A 25,823-nucleotide genomic window follows, 5' to 3' on the forward strand; every position below is an offset into this window, starting at 1 on the left:
CTGGATTTACATTTGATTGTATGCAACAGACCTGCACCTTTTTGGGAATTTTTGGGAAGTTTTAAATAATTCTACAAAATGCAAAACTGAAAAGAGGTGCGTGTATATGTATTCACCCCCTTTGCTATATAGCCCCATCCATTACCTTCAGAAGCCACATAGTTAGTTAAATAAGATACACCTGTGGTCATTTTAAGTGTCACATCTCAGTATGAATACACCTGTTCTGATAGGCCCCAGAGTCAACACCAGTGCAACACCACTAAGCAAGGGCTACCACCAAGCAAGTAACACTGTGATGATCAAGGAGTTCTCCAAACAGGTCAGAGACAAAGTTGTAGAGCAGTTACAGATCAGGGTTGAGTTATAAAAAAACCTCCCAAACTTTGAACAGAACACATTATTACAAAATGGAAAGATTATGCCACTACAACAAACCTGCCAAGAGAAGGCCGCCCACCAAAACTGACAGACCGGGCAAAGAGGGCATTGATCAGAGGAGCAACCAAGAGGCCAAAGATAACCCTGAAGGAGCTGGGCAGCTCTACTGCAGAGATTGGAGTATCTGTCCATAGGACTACTATAAGCTGTTCACTCCACAGAGCTGAGCTTTATGTAAGAATAGCAAGAAAAAGCAATTGCTTAAAGAAAAAAAATAAGGTAGACGTTTGGAATTCTCCAAAAGGCATGTTGGAGACTCAAACACATGTATGGAAGAAGGTACTCTGGTCAGATGAGACTAAAATGAACCTTTTAGGCCATCAAGCACAATGCTATGACTGGTGCAAACCCAAAACCTCTCATCACGCTGGGAACACCAGGGACTGGGAAACTGGTTAGAATTGAAGGAAAGATGGATGGCGCTCGGCTAGATACAGAGAAATCCTTGAGGGAAACCTGTTTGAGTCTTCCATAGATTTGACACTGGGACGGAGGTTTACCTTCACAATGACCCTAAACACACTGCTGAAGCAACACTCCAGTGCTTTAAGGAGAAACCGTTAAATGTCCTGGAATGGCCCAGTCAAAGCCCAGGCCTCAATCCAACTGAGAATCTGTGATATGACTTAAAGATTGCTGGTCACAAGGGGAACTTATCCAACTTGAAGGAGCTAGAGCAGTTTATCGAAAAGAATGGACGACAATACATGAAGGTAACTGCATTCATGGGACTAAGGGTTGTACCCACACTACAGACCAGTTATTAGCATTAGATCTTTGGATTTGTCCCTTATGTTTCCCTTAAATTTGGTGCTCCATCTTTGGGTTGGCGCCCCAGGCAGCTGCCTATATTGCCTATCCGCATGTTGTTTATCCTACTATGTTATTCCCTGAAGCAATCTAAAATAATTGAGTAAATGTTCTTTTGGTGGCCCTATATTAAATTCCTTAAGACCACATTCACTTAGCAACGTTGGTAATCCTTGATTTGCAATTAGAGCAGCCCAGATTATTATGGCATGGATTCAAATGAAGCAGTTTGGTCAGCTAAACGTTGACTCTGTGAACTTTACTCCGGCATAGAGCAACAAAAAAAGGCTTGTTATGCCAAATCCCCATATCATGTAACTTAAAGATCGTAAATTTAGACAATTGTTTGCCTCTTTTTAGCTGAAAAATTAGTCAACCTCATTATTTGTTGTGTTACAGACATAAGCTCACATGAGATTCAATATGGCTGCGTGTGAGTACCATAAAACTTCAATATAAAGCCTAGTCCCAATTAAACGCCCAGTCCCTTTGACTAGCCTGGTGTAGCTATGCATTTTGTCAAATAATCTCAATTAGATGTCTGGTCTGGTTGCCAAGCAGTTCATTTCTTCAGAAGTTCTTTGGATGTATGAAACCGGATTGTTGACTGCCCACCTGAGCTAACATTAGCCGTTTAGATCGCACATACAAATATACATATTCAAACTATTAAATATAATATAAGCCTGTTGAGCTCAGTGATTTAAGCAAATAGTGGCACGGGCTACTAATTGAATTTAACGGTAGTCTATATGGACATTTATTTGGCTGGACGATGAGGTGTCCTGATGCTTATGTCTTCAGAGAATTGCCGAAATATCTCATCTGTTCTTGAAAGTCATCTCCTCCTCTATGATCCCATCAGCCATCATGCTGTTAGTTTTCAGCTGACTGCATGGCAGAAGTTACTTATGTATGAACAAGGGAGTAATATCGTAACTATTTATAACCCTATTAGACACAGAGGACAGTTGCTCTAGGGAGGCTACCATGTTATTGCCACAGCTCTCCCTCTCCAGTCTCTATACAGTGTTTAAACCACAACCTTTACATAACAGAGCTCTGTGTGTCTGTGTGTGTGTGTGTGTGTGTGTGTGTGTGTGTGTGTGCGCCACAGCTAATGGGTTTATAAGACGAGGGCGGGACAGAGGGGAGGGGAGAGGGGATAAAGGGCAGGATAGAAGGAGGAGGTTGGAAGAGGACCAGACAGAGCAGATGTGCGGGAATGGGAATGCGAGGACAGAGAGGGAGGACGATGAGTGCAGGCTGGACTGCCTGAATGCATCTGCTGTGACAGCCTCAGCACACTCTCTGCTTCTGGCTCACCCTCTCAGCTGAAGGTGATGTCTCGCCAAACGAATTTGGCAGATATCGCTCATTTGATGTTTGTCCAACAACAGATGGATCGCACATGGTGATTATTATTTGTAATCACAAGTGGATGGGAGGGGGGTGGAGATAGGGAAGGAAAGGGAGGAAATGATGCAGGAGATACAAGATGGGTAGATTCAGATGAGCGGTGCAGAACGAGACCGTCCTCATTAGGCGATCACAAGCATGGGTTGTTTGTTCAAATGCTGAAAACCCTGTTTATATTTTCAATGACACGGAACTCTGGTAATTGTGCAGATGATGATTGCCGTTTCTGAGGAGCACAGTAGAAGTATTATGATGTCAGTACCTTCTATACTTTATTTTAATATTGGTGACTTTCAAACCAACTTTAAAGGTTACCTATTATACTTTTTTTTGTATTTTGTGTCTTATATGTAGTGTTAATATGAAGGATGTTCATATTAACCATGGCCAAAGTTTCAAACAATGATGCAAACATTTGTAGAAGTAACGTCTGTGAGCAAAAATTATCGTTCTGAATACTCTGTTTCCAACTGTTTTTTCTATTATGGTTAAAGTATGATGTCATAATGTGCTGGATTTCTATGTGGTCATTTGCTCCAGGCACGCTACTGCAAGTTTTTACGTGATGTAGCCTCCACTGCTACATGTAGCTACATGCTAACGGGCAGCAGTAGCTCAGTCCATTGGGACTTGGCTTGGGAACCGGAGGGTCGCCTGTTCACGCTCCAAAAATATGGAGCGTGGACTGGTAGCTGGAGAGGTGCCAGTTCACCTCCTGGGCACTGCCGAGGTGCCCCTGAGCAAGGCACCGAACCCCCCAACCGCTCAGAGCGCCTGTCATGGGCAGCCCACTCTGACATCTCTCCACTTAGTGCATGTATAGGTCCAGTTTGTGCATGTGTATGTTCGGACCTGTGTGTAATTGACAACAGAGTGAAAAATTGAATTTCCCCTCGGGGATTAATAAAGTATATAAAAAATAAATAAATAAATAAATAAATAAATAAATAAACCTGGTTGCTGATGTTGTTAATTTCTCCCCAACTTCTTGCTGGAACATGTCTAGTTGTGTTAACAAGCTTTTGGTGATTTTTTTATGGTAGAAAATGCTGCTATACTCCGTTAGAGTCATTACTCGACAGCAAGTACACCACTTATGTAGGCTACATGTAGCTACATGCTAACCACAGTGAAACATGTAAACATGGTTGCTGATGTTGTTAATTTCTCCCCAATTTCAGATTGTATTCCTACTGGAACATGTCTAGATGTGTTTAGGAACTTTTATTAGTGATTTTTCATGGTAAAAAGTTAGTGATTTTATGGCTGCTAATGTAGGTTTTGTAGGCTGAGCTACATGCTAGCATCAGGAGAACATGTAATCTTTTGGCTGCGAATGTTAATATTTCCAAATTTAGATACATGTTTAGTTTAGCAGCTTTTATTGGTGATTTTGAACAGAAGAAAGTGCTGCTATTCTCTGTTAGTCATACCTTGACTGCAAGTACACTGCTAACATACATGTAGCTACATGCTAACACCAGGGAAACATAACATTTTGGTTGCAGATGTTGTTAAATTTTCCCTGATTTTGGATCATATTCCTGCTGGAAAATGTCCGATTGTGTCTAGAAGACTTTAGAGGAGATGTTTCATGGCAAAAAGTGTCGCTATATTCTCTGTCAAAGTCATTCTTTGGCTGCAATGAATGATGGTACAGAGATGCCGTAATACAGAAAACCTGGAAACGCTGACCAGTCAGAGCCCTCTTCTTTTCCTCTTCTTTGTGTTTCCTGCACAGAGGAAAATAAAGTGCTTCTTTGGTCATTAAAGCATCTAAACAAGCTCCTCTAGAAACCATAAGTATAAGCCTGAAAATAAGCATAATAAGTCCTCTTTAACCAGGTAGTTTTAGTTTACTAATCTAAACCAAATCGTCACCATAAAGGTGACAGATCAGAAAACAGTCATAGAAACTCTTGGAAAGGTCATCAAGGTCATTTTGGAGGACACATGACCTCTTTTTGCCATGTTCGTTTGAGGACATTTGGGTGGAGCAGGTGATGCTGCAAAAAACTGGGTTGTCACATGGATGAAGTGTGAAAAAACAAGAGTGCAACATAAAGACACACACACACACACACACACACACACACACACACACACACACACACACACACAAACCAGGCGAGGGGATGCAAGAGACAGTGCCAGACAGGACCCAGATGTCATGCTAAAATGGCAACTCCCAAACAAACTGCTCCATGCTCAGACATCTTTCTCCCTCACACTCTGCTTGCCTCCCTCTGTGTTGCACTGACACTTTATTTTAAACTTGGACTCTCACCCCATCATAAATAGTGCACATATTCTCCCCACCACCTTGATATCCACTTTTATTGGCTGTCTATTTTAGATCTATTTCAGATGAGCACACTGGCTGTAGCTCAGAGCTGTGTTTTATGGCCTTTTGCACGCGCTTAACTGTCAGCGCTGCATGTTGCCTATTGCTCCAGATGCACACATTTCTGTTTCATTACTAACCAGTGACAGATTGATGGCCGGTTAGTGCCCCTGTGCATTTTTCTGAGTGGTAACACAATTGTTTCATGTGGTGTGACTGTAAACGCTTCAAAACCCTGAATCTCCCTTGGTAAGGTTAGCATTTTTTCCTGTTTTAGCAGTGATTTGCAACCTTGCTATTTGTGGCTATGCCCATCATCAACGTGTCATATTCCAAATGTGTTAATTAATTTGACAGTACTGTAAACAGGGTGTTGTCTATCACCCTTAAATAGCTGTTTAAAAATGGATATTGTTCCAATGATATTCTCACACTTGATTTGGTAACACTTAGGTTGGTCTACTCAAATTTGCATTTGCGCTACCATTATATGAAGTGGCAGGAGCTGGAGTTGGCGTTTTATTTTGGCGTCATTAGGCAACAATCTTATAATACACTTTGAGCATATTGTAATTCAAGTAGTCTGAGAGAGACTTCTGCACCTCCTTTTGGCTCTGTTATTAGTTTTTACTAAATCTAGTTCTTGACTGTAGAATCAAAATATCTCCATACTGCTCGTCCGTAGTGATCCAAGTGTCCTGAAGCCCCGACATAAAAAGTTATTTGGAAAAACGTCATTTGAACTGTTTTTAGCCTCATTGTAGCCTGTAGCTCTGACTGCCTCTCTGTACACTGCGCTCATGTGTGTCGGGGCTTCAGGACACTTAGATCACCACGGACGAGCAGTATGGAGATATTTTGTGGTTTCATTTATGTGTTCTTGGACGTTTGAATCTGGGGCGCCGTCAGCCATTAGGTGTGCAGTTGTGCTGCTACCCACTCCCCCCTCAGATCTCCACAGGTGTTGTGAGGACTCTAAAACTCCACCAGAGCCTCCCTCGGCATGAGGGTGAGTAGATAATGGCTGAATTTTTATTTTTGGGTGCACTATCCCTTTAAGCCAGTTTCAGGTCTTTTCAGAGAGAAGGTATTCCTATTGGCTGTTCTACAAATGCAATTGTGTGTGCACGTCCCTTTGGTGAAAGCCTGATTCAATAGCAGAGACTACTACAGAGAAAGTTGCTGTTCCAGCATTGGTAACAACTGCCTACACTGCGAAGCAACCTCATAAAGGAAGACAGACTTATAAAAAAGAGAGTCTAAAAGAGAGCCAATAAATCAAATAAAACACTGTCAATATCAGCAAAGCATTTTAGAGAACGTTAGGTAGAGCCTCAATTCACAGTGTGTCCTCCACCTCACTCTCCGCCACTACAGACCACCTTACCAGGAGGAGAGAGCTCTGAAGATGGACCCCCAGTCAGCAGCATCCTAATCGGTTCCAACAGAACTTTCTGTTGCTGCTGTTACACAGGTTAGGCCTGGCACCAGGCACTGTGGCTGGCTTAATTTGAGGCGCAACAGCCTCCAACTAAAGGTCTGTCTCCAGAGCTACTACCAACTCTCTCCCAGGGGTAGCAGTCCAGGTGGGGTGTGAGGCGGAGGGACTGTGTGGTGGCTAGCTAGCTAATTCTTGAAATGTAAATAAATGTATGGGAAACACTGGGTTACTGTATGAAGCCTGTGCATATGCCCTTGGTCATCTGGTGGGATGTGCTTAGACAGAGAGGGAAAGATAAGGATATTTTCAAATTCTCTTTTTCAAGATATCTGCCTACCCCAGCAAGTATCATTTCGGCCTATCTGTTATTTTTAGCTATCTGAACCACTCATCCAATACTTTAATCTAAATAGTATTTCCATTAGCCTACTTTAGAGGCTAGATGGCTTTAAACAATTAATCTATTTCTTTTGGCTAACTAACTGTTTGACCTGTTTACTGGCTTTAGCATGACTTTTTTTCAACGTACACATTGTAGTTAAATCGACCTTTCGCTAAGCCCCACCCCTTTGTGATGGTTTGACAAGCTGTCAGAGTAAGCATGGAGCCCACACTGTAACTAACTGCACACACTGAAGAAATATTATCATATTTATGGAAAAATGAAAGAGTGATTCCAGAGAGAAGCAGACAGAGGGGTCTACAGTCTGTGTCTGAAGGATATATCCAGGATGTCAAACTGACTCAGCAGCAACAACAGGTTAAAAAGACAAAGATAGTTAGAAGCTAAAGCCGAACTATAGGCTACAGATCACAGTGTAAAAGTGAACCACCACATCACTGCTGATCGCCACACAAGACAATGAATATAAAGGGAAACTTTGCTGATACTGAACCAGCTGTGTGGCATCACAGTGTGTGCAGACGGTGTTTGGCTTCGTCCCTGTGCTGCTGCCAGCACTTGGACCTCCACTGCCGGAAGGGTAGGGATCTCTGGGGGAAGTCAAACACGATCATCTGCGCACAATGCGATGACAGCTGGTTGAATATCAGCAATGTCCTATCCAATATCCAGGTAACAAGTATCACTAATACACGACATGCCCCAGGCACAACATTTAGCTCCAAATCCACAAAACCAGCCTGAAAATGAAGGAAATCTGAAACGACTGCATTAGAGTCAATGGAGCACAGCTGTGATGTTGTCGGACCCTGGTCTGAGCCAGCCCGCTGCTACGTAATGATTGGCCAGTCTGCGTCCAGGGGTGGGACTTAGCAAAGGGTCAGTTGTATTGAGCTACTCTACAGTCGCTCCATGTACCTACCACCTGCAGAACAAAGAAGATAAATTAGAAATGCTTTCTCTGTTCGCCATCTGGATTTCTGAGTTAGTAATTATGTGCTGGGTCATTTAGCACCGAGGGCAGAATGTTAATACAGGCGAGGTTTGTGTATGCATAAACAAACAAGCACAAACCTGAACGTACACTGAGTAGTTTTTGCAGCGCTCTCTCCTCCTGGCGTCAGGTTATCCCTCCCGAGGAGTTGGGCAGGCTTTGCTGATCCGCTGTGTTAATTAGCTTTCCCTGAGATATCTATTCAGATCTGCCTTTCTGTCTCTCTCAGTCTCACTTATGCCATAACCTACACGCCTCTTCTGCCACCTTGTATTCTCTTAAGGTGCTCCATTTTCATGCATGATGAGGAGTCGATCTAATTCCACCACGAGCTGCTCTGACGTCTAATCAATGCTCTCGGAACACATCTCCTATGTCTAACCCAGAAGTATGAAATGGGAAAGCCATGCATACAAAAAGAGAAATCTACTCAGGAATATGTCATTCATGTCACACCTCCTCACATCCTCCCCTCTCGCTCCACTGAAGGTTTGCTACCTGCTCCCTTATGTGATGATGGCGGTGTCCTTGACACACTCCCTCCTCACATAATGGAGTCATTGTTATTCCACACACACACCCAAGGTGGAAACGTTATCAAGTGGTCTCTCTCTCAACCTTTCCCCCCCCTCTACCTTTTTGTGTCTCGTTCAGTTCCTCCTCTTGCCTCTGCACTCCATCTCCATCGCTCTCTCATATCTGTCTTTATCCTTGTGCACACAAACTCCCAAAACTTCTACCTCGTCCTCTCTTTAATTTACTTTCTCCCCTACCTGTCTTGCAGCAGGTGGTCTACGCACCTGCTGCAAGACAAACGCACACTCACACATTACATTACCAAGCTGTGTGCATATGTGTGAGCTTTTTTTTTTGCCCGCATGATCAAGCAATACCCAAGTTTTAGCCCAAAGCAAACAGCCCTGTTTAAGATGCAAAGGATACAACAGCGCAGGTATTAGAGGGAGGATATGAACTGGTGGAACTAATAAGCCTCAAGCTCGATTGCCCCCTCTCTTTCTACTATTTTTTTTGCTCTCCCTTCCTCTTTCTGTCTCTCTCTTCCCTTGTAGCCAATTTATTAAAAGTCAGCTTATCTTTCAAGGTGTTTGATCAGGGGAATGAGAAGAGGGGATTGCAAATAGATAGAGAGGGCTATGAAACTTGTCATTTTCTGAAAAGTGGGCGCTTTTATTTAACAGTCATCACTAATATGTACGGTCCTCACACGCCCTCTGAAGATGTGTCATTAAAAAGTGTTGAGTGTTTCAAATCGAATCTAAACAAACAGATAAATGCTGCAGACGAACTGTCTCCATCACTCCAGCTGCCGTTCAGAGTGACGCTATCAAAGTGGACATGTCTGAGAAACTAATTGCACAAGGAACAGAAACAGAGTGATGGAGGGATCTGTTTTATCAGAACTTGCAGGGAGTTTGTCAGATTCATGGGCTCGAGTCAGCCCAGCCTCTAGAAGAAAAAGTTGGCAGTGTACGTTCCTGCAAAACACGGATACATTACATTCGTACGTTTTATACGTATTATATCAACGTTTCTAAAGTGACGTAGTATATGAACTGACTTCCAGAGGTGGAGGGGATGGTGGATGGCACTTTGGCAAGACACCTGCCAAGCTGCACACCACTGTTCATAACTGACAAGCAACCAAACCCGATGGTTTTTAAGCAAGTCATTGCTGTGTCTTACAGTGTCTTCTTATGCCTCTTCTCCACTTAGGATAGAATGGGAAGAAATCTGAGAGAAATTCCCTATTGCCATGGGGAGAGGCTATTATTTTTTTTTTTTCCAGTTTTTTGCCATCCAGTAGTTTGGAATATCCACTTGGAACATTACTGGGACAAAAACAGGACCAATATTGCATAGCAAAAATAAGTAAAGATGTTGGCCAATTGAGACGGCTCTCACCTGGTTCACCAGTTGTAATGATCACTGCTTTTATGCCATCAAAACCTGATGTTTTACCCAAAACATGATCTTTTCCTCACCATAACCAAGTGGCTTTTGAGCCTAAAGATAACCTCACTCCATTGTTAACACGTAAAGTTTCAATTTACCCACTATAATGACATGATAACATGCAAAAGTAACATGTCTGTGGTTTACAGAAACATACAGTGGCAACATCTGTTGCAGCAATTGGGTTGCTGGATTTGACAGTGGCTCAGTACCATTATGCTTTGGAAGAAACGGACAGTCCAATATTTTGTTCATGTTTCACCATCCAGTAGTTTCGAATAACTGCTCGGAACATTACCGTGACAAAAACAGGACCAATACAAAAGTTGGATTTTAAGAAAAATAAATAAAATAGCAGAACTGTACGTGTAGGATACATATTAACACTAATATTAATTCTAAGTAGCTGCGATGACGGGAGAGCGAAGCAAATACGTCAGCCACGATGGGCGCCACATTGTCTAAAAGACAGCTGAACGAGTCATATGCCTTTACTTTCATATCAAACTGATAATGACAATCTGACTGTATATTTTAGCAGAATAGCATTACTCAGATTCACAATGTGTTAAAACTAGATAAACAAGTTCTTTTTAATCAGACAAACTCACTTGAAAATCAACACAGGCAACTGAATTGAAGGAAATAGCCCGTTAGCTAGTTAGCGCACTGTCAGACGATCTCTCCGAAATCCAACTCAAAAGCTAAATTTTTTTAACGTACTCGAGGCAAATACCAGACCAAAATATTACAGAGGGGAGGAGTTTCACAGGCATATCGGATATCACCGATTCCCATAGGAATGAATGGACTTCTGGCTGCCTTGTCTCCGTACACATGTGTAAGTGGAAAAGAGGCGTTAGCAGCTGAATGTGGGTGTTTATATCAAGCCATCACAATTTTTTCAGAGTGGATAGTGCCATTAAAAGCAGTTATTTTCTTATTAAGACACTGCTGAATGTCGTGCTGGGATAGCACCACGAAAAGCAGTATTTTTTTATACCGAGACATCACTGTCACATCTCAAGTTTCATAGGTCATGTATTTTTTGTTTTGTTTTTAAATGAATTAATGTTGTTTCCTGTTTCACTTTGAAACTCACATCTCCTCTCGTTTCAGATCACTTCCTGCCTCTGTGTGTTTTCCCTCCCTTTTGATGACTTCACCTGTGTCTGATTGTCTGTCCCGCCCTGATTAGCCTCACCTGTGTCTCGTTATCCTTCCCCTCACCAGTGTTTAGTGTGTGTCTTGTTTTCTCTCAGTGCCAGTTCGTCTTAGCTTCTTGTGTGTCTCATGTTCCAGCCTTTTGTTTCCCTCTGTCCTTTTCTTGTTTTTTTTGGATTCAGCCTGTTGATTGCCTCTGCCTCATCCCTATTGGATTTGTTTGCCTCTACTGATTGTTCTTCTGAGTACTGAACCTACATTTTGACCAGTACAGACTGTGATATTTTACCTGAACTGTCTCCACAGAGTCATGCGTTTGAGCACTCTGACCTGGTTCACCAGTTGCTACAATCACTGCTTTTCCAGCAGCTTTTAAGCCCCTAAAATCAGGTGTTTTACACCAAAACATAATCTTTTCCTCACCATAACCAAGTGACCTTTGTGCCTAAACATAACCTAATGTTAACCACACCATTGTTAACACGTTAAGTTTCAGTGTATCCACTATAATAACATAATAACATGCAAATATAATGAATCTGTGGTTTACAGAAACGTACAGTGCCAACATTCGTTCGAGCAATTGGGTTGCTGGATTTGACAGTGGCTCAGTACCGTTATGTACTATAACATGAGGAAGAAACAGACAGTCCAATACAGAAATACTGTTTGGAAGTATTGATGCCAGGGTTCAAGTATCACCTCATACCTTGGATCATCCATCACTTTTTTCCCCAAAATTTTGATCATATTTTTTCCTCATCTGATCATGACTAAATCCTGAACTAAACTTGAAGCGTGGTTGTTTTAGTTACCATATCATAACTCTGTCCTTTTTGTGCTCAAAGCACACCAAAGGACAAGCCAAAATCCCACAGCACACCTGTATTTATATTATATTATGTGTCACACACTAGAAATTCCCACGTGGAAATGGCAACAAATAGGTTCCCCATTAAAGGTTTTTAAATGAAATGACATTAAATTACATTTTTAGCTAGATTTTACCTCTTCATGAGGAAATGGGTGCACACAACATACGGATACAGTCAATTAAGAATTCACTCATAACTTTTTGTATAGGCCCAGTTGAATATTGCAGTAATAATGTGTGGTTATCACAAAATCCTAGAGCACTACTGGATTGTCGTCACCATTTGAGAACCACTTTTAAGTAGTTTGACTCTTGCTGTTGCTGGGGATAAATCTCTAATAATTTCTCCATGCTCTTTAGAAGGTTTCCCAAACAGATGTGTTACCATCTGATGTCTAATTCAAGGAATTATAACATAATAATGTTCCTTTATTGCAGTTTCTGTATAATCCACCTCCCTCCTAGCCTCATATATATATATATTTCTATACATTTATTTCCTGTATTTTGTCTCTTCCTCTGGTGATTATTCCCCCTCCAGTCGCTGCACAGCTCTCTGCTGCTCCTCTTGTTTTCAGTGTCACGCTCCAGCATTGAGTCCAAGTTAATCGGCTTTATTGTGCACTTTTATTGCGCTGCAGAGCTTGGCAGTGAGCAAAAAAGATAATGTGTGTTTATGAGCTCCCATCTTCTAAATTTGTATGAGATGGCTTAATTGGGGCAATATCTTAACAAAATCTTGTAGTGGTTCTGCACCCAAGGGAACAGAGTGTATTTTCAGACAAAGCGGGATATTTTGGAAAGCACAGAGAGCTTCTACAGAGAGGGTTGAGGTGGCAGGGACACAAAAAAAAGAAACACACTTGGATTGAAATGTTAACAAATTTTTCATTCCAGTCCCCAAGGTGCCGGTTCACACAACGCTGAAGGAACTTTTAATTACATTCACGACTCACAGCAGAATGACTAATGAGAATTTTAGGCTTTGTGGATCGTTGTCATTATTTTTTTGGATTCACCCCTCATGGAGGCTATTCCAACTAATTGTTACCCGGCAACTCCATCAGTGGCTCAGCTCAACTTGTTTTATATGTGAGTGAGTCCAGTTCATTTATTTGAAGGCTGTATGTGGGGTGTTTAGGTCCTTTAGGGTACGCTCAGGGTGAGAAGCTAATAGAGCATATGGTAAATCTCCTCATTTAAAGATTCCTTCCAAGTGTGCTGTTGGCTGCTGAGCACACTGACAGGAGTCATGTGGCTACAATCATTTCTAAAAGGAGAAGTTAAGTGTTGAACCAATTAATTTGGGGCTGTTTTGGGGGGTAAACCAACCAACAATCAGCCCCATGTTAGATTTACTCTCTCCTTAAAACTTAAATAAATGTAGACAGAAATTTACCATATGCATGATGTAATATTCATATTAACGTTTTCTAAAGTGAATTGGATATAAGCTGTCTTTGTCATCAGGAGGTGGAGGGGATGGAGGATGGTTTGTAATTTAGGAGAGATGCCTGCCAGGCTGCAGACCACTGTTCAAGACCAACAAAAACCAAACCGGCTGTGTGTTAGCAAGTCACTGCTTAGGATCCAAATGTTGGCACTTTGTAGTGACGTGTCAGCTGGGATAGTACCATGAAAAGTGGTTGAGTTTCCTGCTGGGATTGTGGCACAACAAAGGGTTGTATTTTTACTAAAACATCGCTTTGTTTCCTGCGAAGATAGGGGCAAATAAAGTGGTTGTTTTTTATCAGGACATCCCTGCATTTCCTGCGAGGATAGAGGCACAAAAGTGGTTACTTTTTAATGAGACACTGCTGCTTTTCCTGCCTGAAAGAGGCACCAAAAATGGTTGCTTTTCACTGAGACATTGAGTCATTTTCTGTTGAGTTAGGGCACAAAACACAGTTGTTTTTTTACCGAGATATTGCTGTGTTGCCCGCAGGTATAATGACAGGAAAAACGGTTGTTGTTCACCAAGACATCACTGAGTTTCCTGCTGAGACAGGGGCAGTTAAAAAAGTAGTTTTTTACCAAGACATTGCTGCATTTACTGCGAGGGTAGAGGGACAAAAAGTGGTCGTGGTGGACCAAGAAATTGTTGCATTTCCTGCCCAGATAGGGCCACAAAAAATGGTAGTGTTTCACTGAGACATCACTGCATTTCCTGCAGGGATAATGGCACAAAAGCAGTTGTTTTTTACCAAGACATTGGTGAATTTCCTGTAGGGATAATAGCTCAAAAACAACTGTTTTTTTACTGATACATTGCTTTGTTTCCTGCAGAGATAGGGGCGAAAAAGACGGTTGCTTTTTACAGAGACACTGTTTTATTTCCTGCAAAGATAATGACATAAAAGAGGTTGTTTTTTACCGAGACATCGCTGCGTTTTTTGTCAGAAAACCAGGTATTTTAAGCCAAGTCATGATCTTTTCTGACCATTTATTGTTTCTCAACCAAACCACACATTAACTGCAGCATTGTTGAAACATAAAGTTGGAATGTATCACCTACATAAGGACATGCAAATGCAATGCACCTGTGGTTTAGAGGAAACACACAATGCCAATCCTTTTTTCTGGCGATGGGGGTGGTAATATGTGAAAAAAAATGGTTTTTTTTAGTGTTTCTCTGAATGCGTCATTGAGCTTGTAATTTATGTTAACAAGCTGAAGGTCACAATTCACCAAGCATTCCACTTTATGCCACAAAATCCATTGAGTCTAACACATCTCGAGGATTCAGTGTTTCTCCCAACAAATCAACACAACAGATTCAGTCGGTGCTGGCCCCCGTGCACTGCCGTCACCATGGCAACACCTTTTCCTCCTATCTCTGGCTGCCGTGTAACCACCTTGCACCTGTCTGGAGCGCGTCCTGGGAAGTTCTTATCAGGTTTTGACTTTGTCACTCTTCACTAGGCAGCGGGGGAGAACTGAATTCACAATGACTGAAAAGCTGCAACCAGCAAACATAAACAAGCTTTTCAAGACAGACATGTTTTTCTTCTGCTGACAATTTGTGAAGCCACAGAGGAAAATGCAATGGGAGTTGGGTAGTAGGATGTAAGAGTTACCTATCGGTATGGGCTCTTGGCATTTAAGAGGAACTTTAAGACGAGCACGTCAGACCTGACAAAAATGTCAGATAAATAGTTGCATCAAGTTCTTAAAGTATCTGAGAGGTGTGGGGCTTAGCCAGCTGCCACTTCCACCATGTCTGGGTATGTCTGTAACTTCATTTTCATCACTTCTTTCCTTATTCTCTCACAAATCAATCTTCATACAGCTCTCTCTTAGTATTTCATCCTCTCTCTTTTTGTCTCTGCTTTGTCTTTCTGAGAAGAAAGACGACACCTCAGATCTGGCGTGGGACTTGAGCTTCATTTTGTTTGTTCTTTCAGCACAATGGGGATCGGTGAGCAAAAGTGCTTTTCTTTGCTCTTTCGAGTCCAGAGGGCCCCATCAAACTTTGTGTATACCTCGGGGCAGAGGTACAGACGGTTTCACAAATCTCACTGTACTTACAGTATTCCATCTTTTATATCACATCCACTGAGCGTTTTCTACAGAGAAATACAAAACCGTACTAATGAACCTTCATTAATATAGGCCTATAATTTGTACATTATGTTGTAGTGGATATGTTAAAACTTTCTTTCTCAATAAGGTTGTGGTTAATGTGCGGTTGGGTTAAGGTACAGAAATCACTTGGTTTGATCATGTTTTGGCTTAAAACACCTAGGGTCAGTGGCACAAATGCTATTGGGAAATGCCATTATGTGTCAGTACAAAGCAAACAGATTTGGTGCTACAAATGCAGCTGTGAAATGCCGCAATTCGCTACAATGAACACCCAGGTTCACCGAGCGAAAACACCGTGATGAGTCAGCAAAAACAACAATAAAGTCACCTCATATACTTTGTCACTCTAGAGACGTTGATGACACATATAAAGTGTGCAAATGCAATGTCTTCCTGGTTTGCAGAAACGTATAAAGCAACTTCTGGTGACTGGGCTGTTAGACTTCTGGAAAGAGAGAAGTGTCCCTGAATTTATTCTACTAGAAATACTAACTAAAACCAGATTTAAATAACAGTATGTGTCCTGTCTGAATCTCTCCGTCATTCATTTTAAGTTTCAGTGCAGTTAATAATGGCTAACCACTCAGCACTGATACACAGAAATGATACCACTTAAGGCCTGATTTAAAGTTTAATCAGCATCATCAAAGGAGGGAAATCGCAGTGGCTACTCACACATTGAAGAGATTGAGGCCGATGCGGTAGAGGCGTTTTCGCATGACGTCAGTGGACAGCGTGGGTGATTTACAGCTGGCGGGGTTCTCACAGTGGTAGCGTGGCAGGCTGAGGATCATGGCCTGCAGTGCCTCTTTGGACGAGGCCTCAGATGTGGAGCGTGCCTCTGTGGACGTGCTGCTGCTGCTCATCTGCTCCGAGCTGTTATCTGCTGTCTCCGAGCCGCACCTCTTGACCTCCAGCGGCTCTACCACGGGCGAGCTCCGCTGCAGGGGTGGGGGGGCGTGAGGGGGCTCTGTGGGTGGTGGCACCACCACTACAACCTCCTCTGGGCTTTGAGGGGCTGCCATCTTATCCAGAGGGGTTAGGGGAGGCTGCTCCTCCTCCTCGAGCTCTTCTTCGCTCGGAGGAGGAGCAGGGAATTCAACATCCTGCTCGTCTTCTTCTTCTTGGGATTCTGGGGGTGGTGGGGGTTCTTGTGGTGGCGGCGGGGGATCTATAGGTGCAGCTGGAAGCTCTGCAGGGGGTGGAGGGAGTTCTTGTGAGTGGGCAGGAGGAGCGAAGGCTGAAGTGGAGTTTGTTGTTGTGGAAGAAGGTGTGACAGTGGTGGGGGTTCCTTCCTGTTGGACGCAGCTGCCGAGGGTGACGGTGGACGATTCCATGACTGAGGACGAAACACGGAAGTTCTGGCTGTCAAACTGCACCGTCACATCCCGGAACGCCATCATCAGCTTGCTCGCACTTCTCGACAGGTCACTTGGGTCGACTGGGGCTTGATGAATCGTTGACTCTCCCACACCAACTCCTTCTCCTCCACCTCCACCTCCTACTCCTGCTGCTGCTGCGGCTGCTGCAGCTGCACTGAAGGAGTCGGTGCTGAACTGATAAGTGCCGCCTTCTTGCAGTGAACACATGGTCTTCAGGCTCCAGTTGCTGAGCGCATCGTCGATGGACTTTGCCAGTGACTGGACCTGTTCAGTGAACGAGTCTTCCAGGTCGGTCAGGGTGCCACCGACTGTGGCAGGCAGAGATGGCGAGCGCACCAACGGGATGCCTGTCAAGTTGCAGCCTTCTGCCAGGGCCCGTTCAGCAGAGAAACCCTCCGTGTTTTGCACACGGACCTTGCGCAGGGAGATGCGTCGAGGCAGGCGACTCTCCAGCAGCGAATTACGGATCTTCTCAAAGTTCTTGCTGAGCTGGTACTGGCGGAAGGCGGTCTGGATCTTGCAGGCTGCACGGCGGGAGATGAGGTGGCCACCGTATTTGTGCTCTAACATTTCGATCTGAGAAACAGAAGAGAGAAGGATACAGAAGGAAAATAATGAGTTGCTGGGATTTATGTTGTGTTTTTGAATTTCTAAGACAAAAAGAACAGACTAAAACCTGCCAGGACAATCTGAAATTATGGATGCATATTGATCAGAAATTGCAGAGTAAACACAAGGTTAACACAGATTGATCAATCCAGGGATGGCTGAGCCCATGAAAAGGTCCAGTGAATGGGCCCTCCCTATATCGTCTTTACTGATGATGCTTTCTATGCACTTTTGCTACAGTGTTTGAAAGCGCAAAATACAATGTTATGCATTGTTATTAACTGGTATTGTCGACAGTATCTTGGTTTTTGAACTAGTTGTACCGGAAAGCAATTAATTCCGGTGCGTGATCTCACAGCCAGCTCCGACCTCCGACTTGGAACACAGCAGCTCTCTGTCTCTTTATTATATAAGTAGGTCAGATCATGTAGCAAGCTTCTTTATTTCTTCTCGTAATGGCTGCGTACAAAAAAAATCAATAACAATAGCAACAATAACTAATCAATGTCATTTCTGTTTGTCATTGATGCTGCTCTGTTCTGTTCTTGGGGGTCTTTGCTGCTGCTCTCCCTGCCTTAGGGTTTCCATGTTTGCGCATGGAAGGGCAGGGAGGTTTGCTCTTTGCCTCAGGCTTTCCTCATTTGCATGTGGAAGGACAGAGAGGTGTGCTATCTCTGCCTTATGGCTTTCCATGCAGGCACGTGGAAGGGCAGAGAGGTGTGCTATCTCTGCCTTATGGCTTTCCATGCAGGCACGTGGAAGGGCAGAGAGGTGTGCTCTCTCCGGCTCAGGCATTCCACGTACCCCCATGGACAAGGCTTTCTGTGTAAGCCCCAGGAAAGGCAGAGAGGCCCCAGAAACAAGCCATACCACCAAATATAATACTGAAAATGGAAATTAAGTTTTCTTAAGTGTTCCTGACTGAGGTTTATTTGTGTTGTTTTAATAAGCATTGCTTAATATTTTCAAAATAAAACGTTGCTTTGCTTATATTTAAGATAAACACAATTATTGCTGACCCCCTAGGTGCTGGGCCACTGGGAGTTTTCTCCTTATAGGAGGCCCTGGGTAAGATGAAACATTGCCTAGGAATCCCATAATAGGCTGCATCACAAATGTAATATTTGTGAAAAGGTCACCGCAGGTGATTCAGCATTTTTCATATTCTCTTGCCTGTCGCTGTGGTGCATGGAAGATGAATACAGCATATGGGGTGAATAGCAGTGAAAAACAGGCGGAGTGTGGGTGGGATATGAATGAGCTGGGCATTAAAAAAGGGAACGGGATAATTGTGGTGGGAAAAGAAAAATAAATGAAATCCCAGGAGGTGAAAAAGGTTGTGAAGTCCAATTTTTGGAATGAGTAGGCAAAATTCACATATTAAAGTTACTCCAGATTCAAACAGCACTGAACCTCACACGATTCAGTGATTCTATTCTGCAAGCTGGTCTTGTGATGTGTGTACTGACACTACATACAGTTTGGTCAAAGCCACAGTTTGAAAGGGAGAGCACACACTAAAGGCTGACTCATGGCATTTGGACAAACTGTTCATTTCCTCGGCAAATAGAACTCATAATCTCCACGAATTCTATAGAGGGGTCCTCCACGCAACTTAAAATTGTCTGAAACTGAACAAGCCATTAATCTTGCCTGTGAAAAATTGCTTAAATGCTGTGGGAAATAGATAGAGATGTAATATAGCCATTCTCATCTGGCAGCAGCTCAAACACGAGATGAGACCTCTTTGAGTTTCCCAGAACAATCAGGGTGTGGGTATCTTTGGAAGTGCCCAGAAAGCGCTCTTATCTTCTGCCGTCACTCTGAAATCCTTTTCATTCAGTCTAAATCAATGAATATTATTCTGTTTCTGTTCTAACTGCATCAAGGGCAGGAGTGTGGGGGAGGATTCAGCGTTGAAAGAATAGCTGTCCCACAATCTGTCACTTTAGAAAAGTGAAAAAATTGACATGTTCTAAATATGCTGCAAAGAAAGTGCACATTAAAAATAGCACAGCAGTTAATTCTAGGAAATAGAAAACCTTGCTGCTCCCTCCCTCCTTCGGTGTTTTCTTGTATCAGTACGATGTGTACATGAGGATTAATGTGTCCAAGTAAAACATCCCTCCTGTAAAGTCAAAATGCAATTGAACGAACAGTTACCGCAGCCACGAAGGATCAAAATGTGACTTTCAGCTGCTAATCTCCTCTCGCTTTAGTCCTGGACAAAGTCACCCAACCACCTCCTGATAGGCTGTAATGCCTCGAGGGTTTGCAATTTGTGATAAGTGGTTAGTTCAACAAGATGCCGCCTCGGCCGCTGTCACTGGAGGAACGGAATCACATACAAAGCTCTTTAGAAAAGTGGAATGACACTGGAAATCCATCTTATCTCCTCCATTTACATTTCACTGCAGAGCCTCTGCGAGCAAAGTGAGACGCGCTGAGAATATTAAGGTGGCTTCTGAATAGGACGCTGGTTCGGAGCTCTACTGTATCTGCTGATGGTGACTTCTCAGTCAACTCTTGCAGACTGTTCGAACTCAGCCTGAATATTCATCACTTTTTAATCTGGACTGTTCAGTGACAGCACCGTGTGCACTCTGGAAATGACAAGGTTAGCCTTATTGGCACGACTGCGCTCCAAAATAGACCTGGTGTGGGTTTTTCTTTTTTAAAGACAGGCACAACGGTAATATGATTGACCTCATTACTCAGAAAGGTGTCCCTCATCAAAACAAATTGTGCAAAGAGTTCCACTGCAGAGGTGCCCTTGGTAGTGAGAGAGGGCCGTCAGCGTGGCTGCGTTTGATTAAATGTGGCAGTGGAGCTTGTTTGTTTTGCCTTCTGCGTAAGCAGGGTCGGGGATGATGAATAAAGCATTTGGGTCATGCTGCTTTCTTTATCAGAGTGCGTATCTGATACACTTTGCCATTCAGATGGAACTGCAGCCACCAGGATGAACTGGGACAGGACGGATGGAGGAATGAAGCATGCAGAGGAAGGAAAAAACTGGACAAGATTTCATAACAGTCTAGCAGGGATTGTTTTGGGACTAGAGACTGATGGAATATTCGGACATTAAAAATACCCCCAACAATTTCTATAACCACTTACTGTGAATGTACATTCAATATTCACTCTCTTTTAGCTCTGTTTTTGGTCCCTACCAACTAAAATATCTGGCTCTTTAACAGCTAAATGCTCAGCTTTGATCTTAAGTTATTCACTAACTGTGTCTGTCTGTTGTTTGGTGCCAAGCAGGTGATGTACAGTGGGCTTTCAGAGCTTTGTTGCTGAATAGCTACAGCTAACAACAAGCTATGAAAGCAGTGACCCTGTGTCGCAACACACTTCGTGGAGGCTGAAGCATTTAGCTTACACTTGAAGTCTTTGTTTGTGAGAAAAGCTAAATGATTAGTACATCATAACAATTCATAGTGTCTGACAAACAAGGAGTATCAGTCAACACACCTACAGCTTTCCAGTACTCATTAAAAGGTGCTTCCTGTCACTTAGGCTACTGTTTTCCTGTTATTCAGACAACCAGCTCCAAGAATAATTGTTTCTCCAAGCATAACCAAATTTGGCCTAAATCAACACCAGATCATTTAGCTGAGGTCACGTCAGTGTGAAAGGTTTATGTCAGGTCACGTATACAATAGAGTCTATTTTTCCAACTGTTCTCATACACTGTTTGTACATTTCCTGTGAAAAGTAATGCACCAAATTCCGTACATATCCTACGTAATCATGAGCCAGTAGTTTGGTCGTGTGACCAATGCACTGACGTGATGACGGAAGTGGTCATTGTGAGGATGAAGGTCAAGGTGGACGGGTCACAAAAACACCAGAGCCAGAACCACATGAAATTTGAGTAATTTTAAGTAAGTTATCACCATGTTTCTTTTCCGAAATCGAATCTACATAACTTTACTTTAAGTACGTAACGTCCTTCGTTGGGCCCTAACTCGTAGGATGTCATACCAAGCTTTGTGATTGCATGTCGTAGAATATCATGCGAAGTGTTGTATGAGGGTACGTTGATTTTCTTTCAACAATATCCTCCTGAGACATGAACTTTCGTTTGGTATGCATTTTTAATTTCTCTTAGCTATATGGGATCAGTAGGAGTAAGTATAAAAACCTAAACATCGTCAGCTATAATCAAGTCCCAATGTCTTCAAACGAGTACTTCCTAAATAAGAGCATCTTATCTTGTTACTGTTGCTAAAATTAGTCAAGTTATTTGCCATATCAAACTACAAACATTATTAATCCTAAATAAACAAGTTTCAACTATAAAATGTGATCAGGTTTTGAATCTTGTCCACTTTTGTGTTGGGATCGGCTGCAGACTGACTTGGCAGAGATGGCTGCCATCTTGTTTTTACATGGATTAGTGTATTGTGCTCTTACTACCACTATATGGCACAGAAAGTGTCCACGAACGAGGACAACAGGTCTAAGTTAAGTAGAATGAAGTATAAGGTCAAATAAACCCAAAATGTGATGTCCTCATATGAGGACACAGGGTCTCAGGAGGATATGCATGTGAACGTGCAGCTGATGCCCAATAAAAAGCGCTCAATAAATATTCTTATCTACATTTTGCAACCCAGGCGGAACAGAGTGTGCTGCTCTCTGGACGAGGCCACAGAGCAGCACACTCTTTTGAGGTTTGTAATCTCACTCTGCCTTCACTTTTTCCCATTAGCTGAAAAGCAAAACACATGAACTTTTGGAGTTTAGAGGTGCTGCAGTGCTTATTCATGGGCAAACTGTAATCTACACTGAACATTTACTGCCACGACTGCACAAGGCACAGAAAGTTCAGCTGCTCCTTTGCTGCTTGACGCTTTGAAACTCGTCAACAAAACAGAGACTGTATAGACAGTAGCTTCAGTGTTGGTGTGAACGCTGTTGTGTCGTTTGTAGAGGGGGGTGAGAGTGAACCAAAACAGTAAACAGTAAAGCTGCTAAGCATTGAACTATGAAGCTCCATAAAGTCGAGGGGAGTTGCGGATTCAGGTGATTAAACTCTGTAGGCTCATCGCTATAAGGTGCCTCATTATACATTGTTTTCCCATTGTCATAAATATACTTCCCTCCTTGGGGAAAACTAGAGTCAGAGCAAAGGTGGATGCAGGGGTGGAGGTGGGGAAATGTTTGATGATCATTGTGTTAATACCGATATTTATCGCCGCATGAAAAAGAGAAACCTGTACATCCCTAGAGGGGAGTCGACCTCTGTGCAGAGAACTTCATGTAAAGAATGGGAGGACAAGAAAATGGCAAAATGATGGATGAACAGAGCACTGACGGAACAAGAAAACAAGTGGCTCGAGGTACTGAGGAGAAGGTAAGATATATAGAATGAGGTGGTGAGACGGATGACCGCGCCACGAGTGGCACTGCTGAAAATCCCCCCCATTAGCCGACTGTCAGTTCTCCCTCTGATCACTTCACTAAGCGCTGATGGAGAGAGATTATTCCGGAGGCGCAGTGGTTTGAGAGAACGGTGATGGCACTGCTCTGCTCCACCAGGGTCTCTAAATCGATTTTGACGGGCAGATCAGCACCATGCTGACCTCATGTTCCCCTTTGAACAAGACGGGGGTGGGGGTGGAAAACAAACCGGTGCAAAGTGGTACGACACTGCAGTGTGCTGCTCTACATATACTGAGAGGAAAAGTCTTTTGCAAAGGTTAAAAAAAGGGAATAAATGGGACATGTAAATGTATATTTAAAATTACCTACATAAAAAGGAGCATAAAACCCTAAACCCTAAATTGGTTTTATATAACCAAAAATGGGGGTCTAATATGGGCGTATAAATTGGAGGTAATGGTCACACTGACATAGAAACATGAGCTCAAATGCAAGTTGCAGGAGCAAAAGCTGCTTTGAGCATCAGATAATAGTGTTGGACATCTTGGCTTGAAATATGAGACTTTTTTCTGTCTATGTATAAAATATTAATACTCGGAGGCAAATGTGTTTCAGTCTGGAAATGTTTGTGCTTCAAATGGAAATGTGTCTGAAAACAAAAGGTCAACCGAAACTACAATACGCAGCATGTTTGTTTTAGTGATTTCAAGAGGTAGACTTAGGTATTTAGTTTCATGTACTATGATCAGTATGTCCTCCCTCTGTTGGAGCATTAAGAGAATTTCCTAAGTTAACCTGGCATTACATCATGTCTGCTTTTAACCTTCCTGCTGAGCAATGCTTTGCATTTTACTCCTGACATTTGCACTGAACTTGTAAAACTACATTTATAAAGGGCAAGCTTGTAATCTTTAGAACCCCATTAACCCACTAAATTAGGATTATTTATTTTTTTCAGCGTTGATATATTACCTCAGTCATGAGCTACAACAGCAGCCACAGTACACTAAGTATGGAACTAATTATTTAAAGGGTAGTTTTTGGTGAAAGTGTTGGTTCTTTGTGACTAAAACAGCAACAAATTTATGGTAATATGCTAATTTAGCCTACCACTCTCATGCTAATATGGTAAATATGAAGCTAAACCCAGCAGCTGGTTTAATTTAGCTTTGCTTGACACACTAAAACTAACAAAATCTGCCTACTTGCACTTTCAAAGCTCACTTATTAACCTTTTAAGTCTTCATTTTATCTATACAAAGCACAAAAGTTAAAAACAAGTTGTGGTTTTATGGGGTGCTACAGTCAAGCTAGTAGCTTCCCCAAGTTTCCAGTCTTCGCTCTAAGCTAATCTAACCATCCCCTAGCTGTAGCTTATTTAGCATAGAAACATGAAAGTAGTAGCCTAATGATCTTCTCAGCTAATTGTACAAAAATGCTGGCATTGTACATTTCTGCAAACCACAAACACGTTACACGTTGCCAAAGTAACCTAATATATTAGCTGACTGTGGATTTGTTCGGAAATACTCCAAGTGCTGGAGCACTCTTGCACAAATTGACACGTTCGTAAAAATGGAGCGCCGTTTGAGCGTCTGTTATTCAGAGCACCACAATCTCGGAGCAGCAAAACATAATCTGTGGAGACGAACCAGCAGAGTGCCAAGCGAAGTGAATATGTGATTAACTTTACCATTTGTTAATTAATGTCGAAATTGGACGCATTGTTTCTCGGAACAACAGCCCTCTCAGTGGATTTATGAGCTCACCCTTTGTCATTGTGAGGTAGAGGGGATGGTGCATGGCGTGAAACCTAGGCAAGACGGCTGCCAACCTGAGACCACTGTTCAAGACCAACAAACAACAAATAAGGTTGTTTTTTAGCAAGTCACCGTAGCTTTTCAGCCCCCAAATGTGGGTGTTCTCTCGTGACCCACCGCTGTTTTTCCAGCCAGGATAGTGCCAGAAAATGCTTTTGTTTTTTACCGAGACATCGACTGCTTCTCCAGCCGTGATTGCCGCACCACAACTGTGCTTTTAAAGCCCAAACATGATCTTTTCCTAACCATAACCAAGTGTTTTCTGTGCCTACACCTAACCACATGTTAATCACGGCGTTGTTAATACTATCCGCTACATAATGAAGTATGAACTTCATCAAGAAAGCTAACAGGTGTAGTTCCCAAAATGTAACTCTACTCTTTTAAAAGGAAAATCAGTACTATGGGAACATGACAACATTGCGGTCCAGTGGGAACCATGTATTGTATTTCCTCGGGTGAATAAGCCAATTAGAAAGTCATTGGATTATTCAAAACTGGAATGAAGGTTGTTTTCTATTCCACTAATGAAATGATGATTTTCTGGAGACATGCTGAGATATACTGTTCTAAGATAAAGGTATTTTGTAAAAGAGTAGCAGTCATACTGACATTAAACACAGCCGTCTCTTTTGATTTATGATTTTAGCCATAAATCTCTCAGTACATCAGTTTCAGGGATTTCATCCTTGAATGTGCGAGAAAAGACTGATGTGCGTAAGTAAAACAGCAGATTATCAGATCTCACATGCTGCAGGAATAAGGGGCAAAATGCAAAGCCACGATTATTAGCCTTCATGCTCATGCACACTGTCTTACAGCACAGAAACATCTGCATGATTAATGAGATGATTATATAACAGCAAAACTGGGACACAACTAATGCTGACTGTATTACAAAAATGAGGATGACAATAAAAAGGCTTGATGCCATCAGAGGACGGTGATCCGTTTAGATGAGACATCCTTGACCAAAGTCGGTGACTGAAAAAGATCAGTGGTTCCTTTAATGACTAAATGGGATGTAGAGAAAAGGACTGAATGAAAGAATATTGACTCCTCTCAGTCAGAAAAGAAAAAAAATAGAGTCTCATTAGCAGCAAACTATTGAGCAACGTCATCACATCTGCTAATCTATCCACTTTTTGCATCAGCAGTTTTGAGACAAGCTA

At 42.5% G+C, this 25,823-nt stretch overlaps 1 protein-coding gene across 3 annotated transcripts in view; it reads right to left on the reverse strand.

Moving 5' to 3' along the window:
* iqsec3a (IQ motif and Sec7 domain ArfGEF 3a) overlaps positions 1-25,823 on the reverse strand; it is a 178,823-nt gene that overhangs the window by 52,426 nt on the left and 100,574 nt on the right. For all 3 annotated transcript variants that reach the window (XM_033614824.2, XM_033614822.2, XM_033614825.2), the window contains one exon: positions 16,125-17,407. In XM_033614824.2, coding sequence (XP_033470715.2) covers positions 16,125-17,407 — 1,283 coding nt within the window. The remainder of the gene's footprint in view (positions 1-16,124; positions 17,408-25,823) is intronic.

The sequence above is a fragment of the Epinephelus lanceolatus genome, chromosome 23 (assembly GCF_041903045.1).
Source record: "Epinephelus lanceolatus isolate andai-2023 chromosome 23, ASM4190304v1, whole genome shotgun sequence".
Classification (NCBI taxonomy): domain Eukaryota; kingdom Metazoa; phylum Chordata; class Actinopteri; order Perciformes; family Serranidae; genus Epinephelus; species Epinephelus lanceolatus.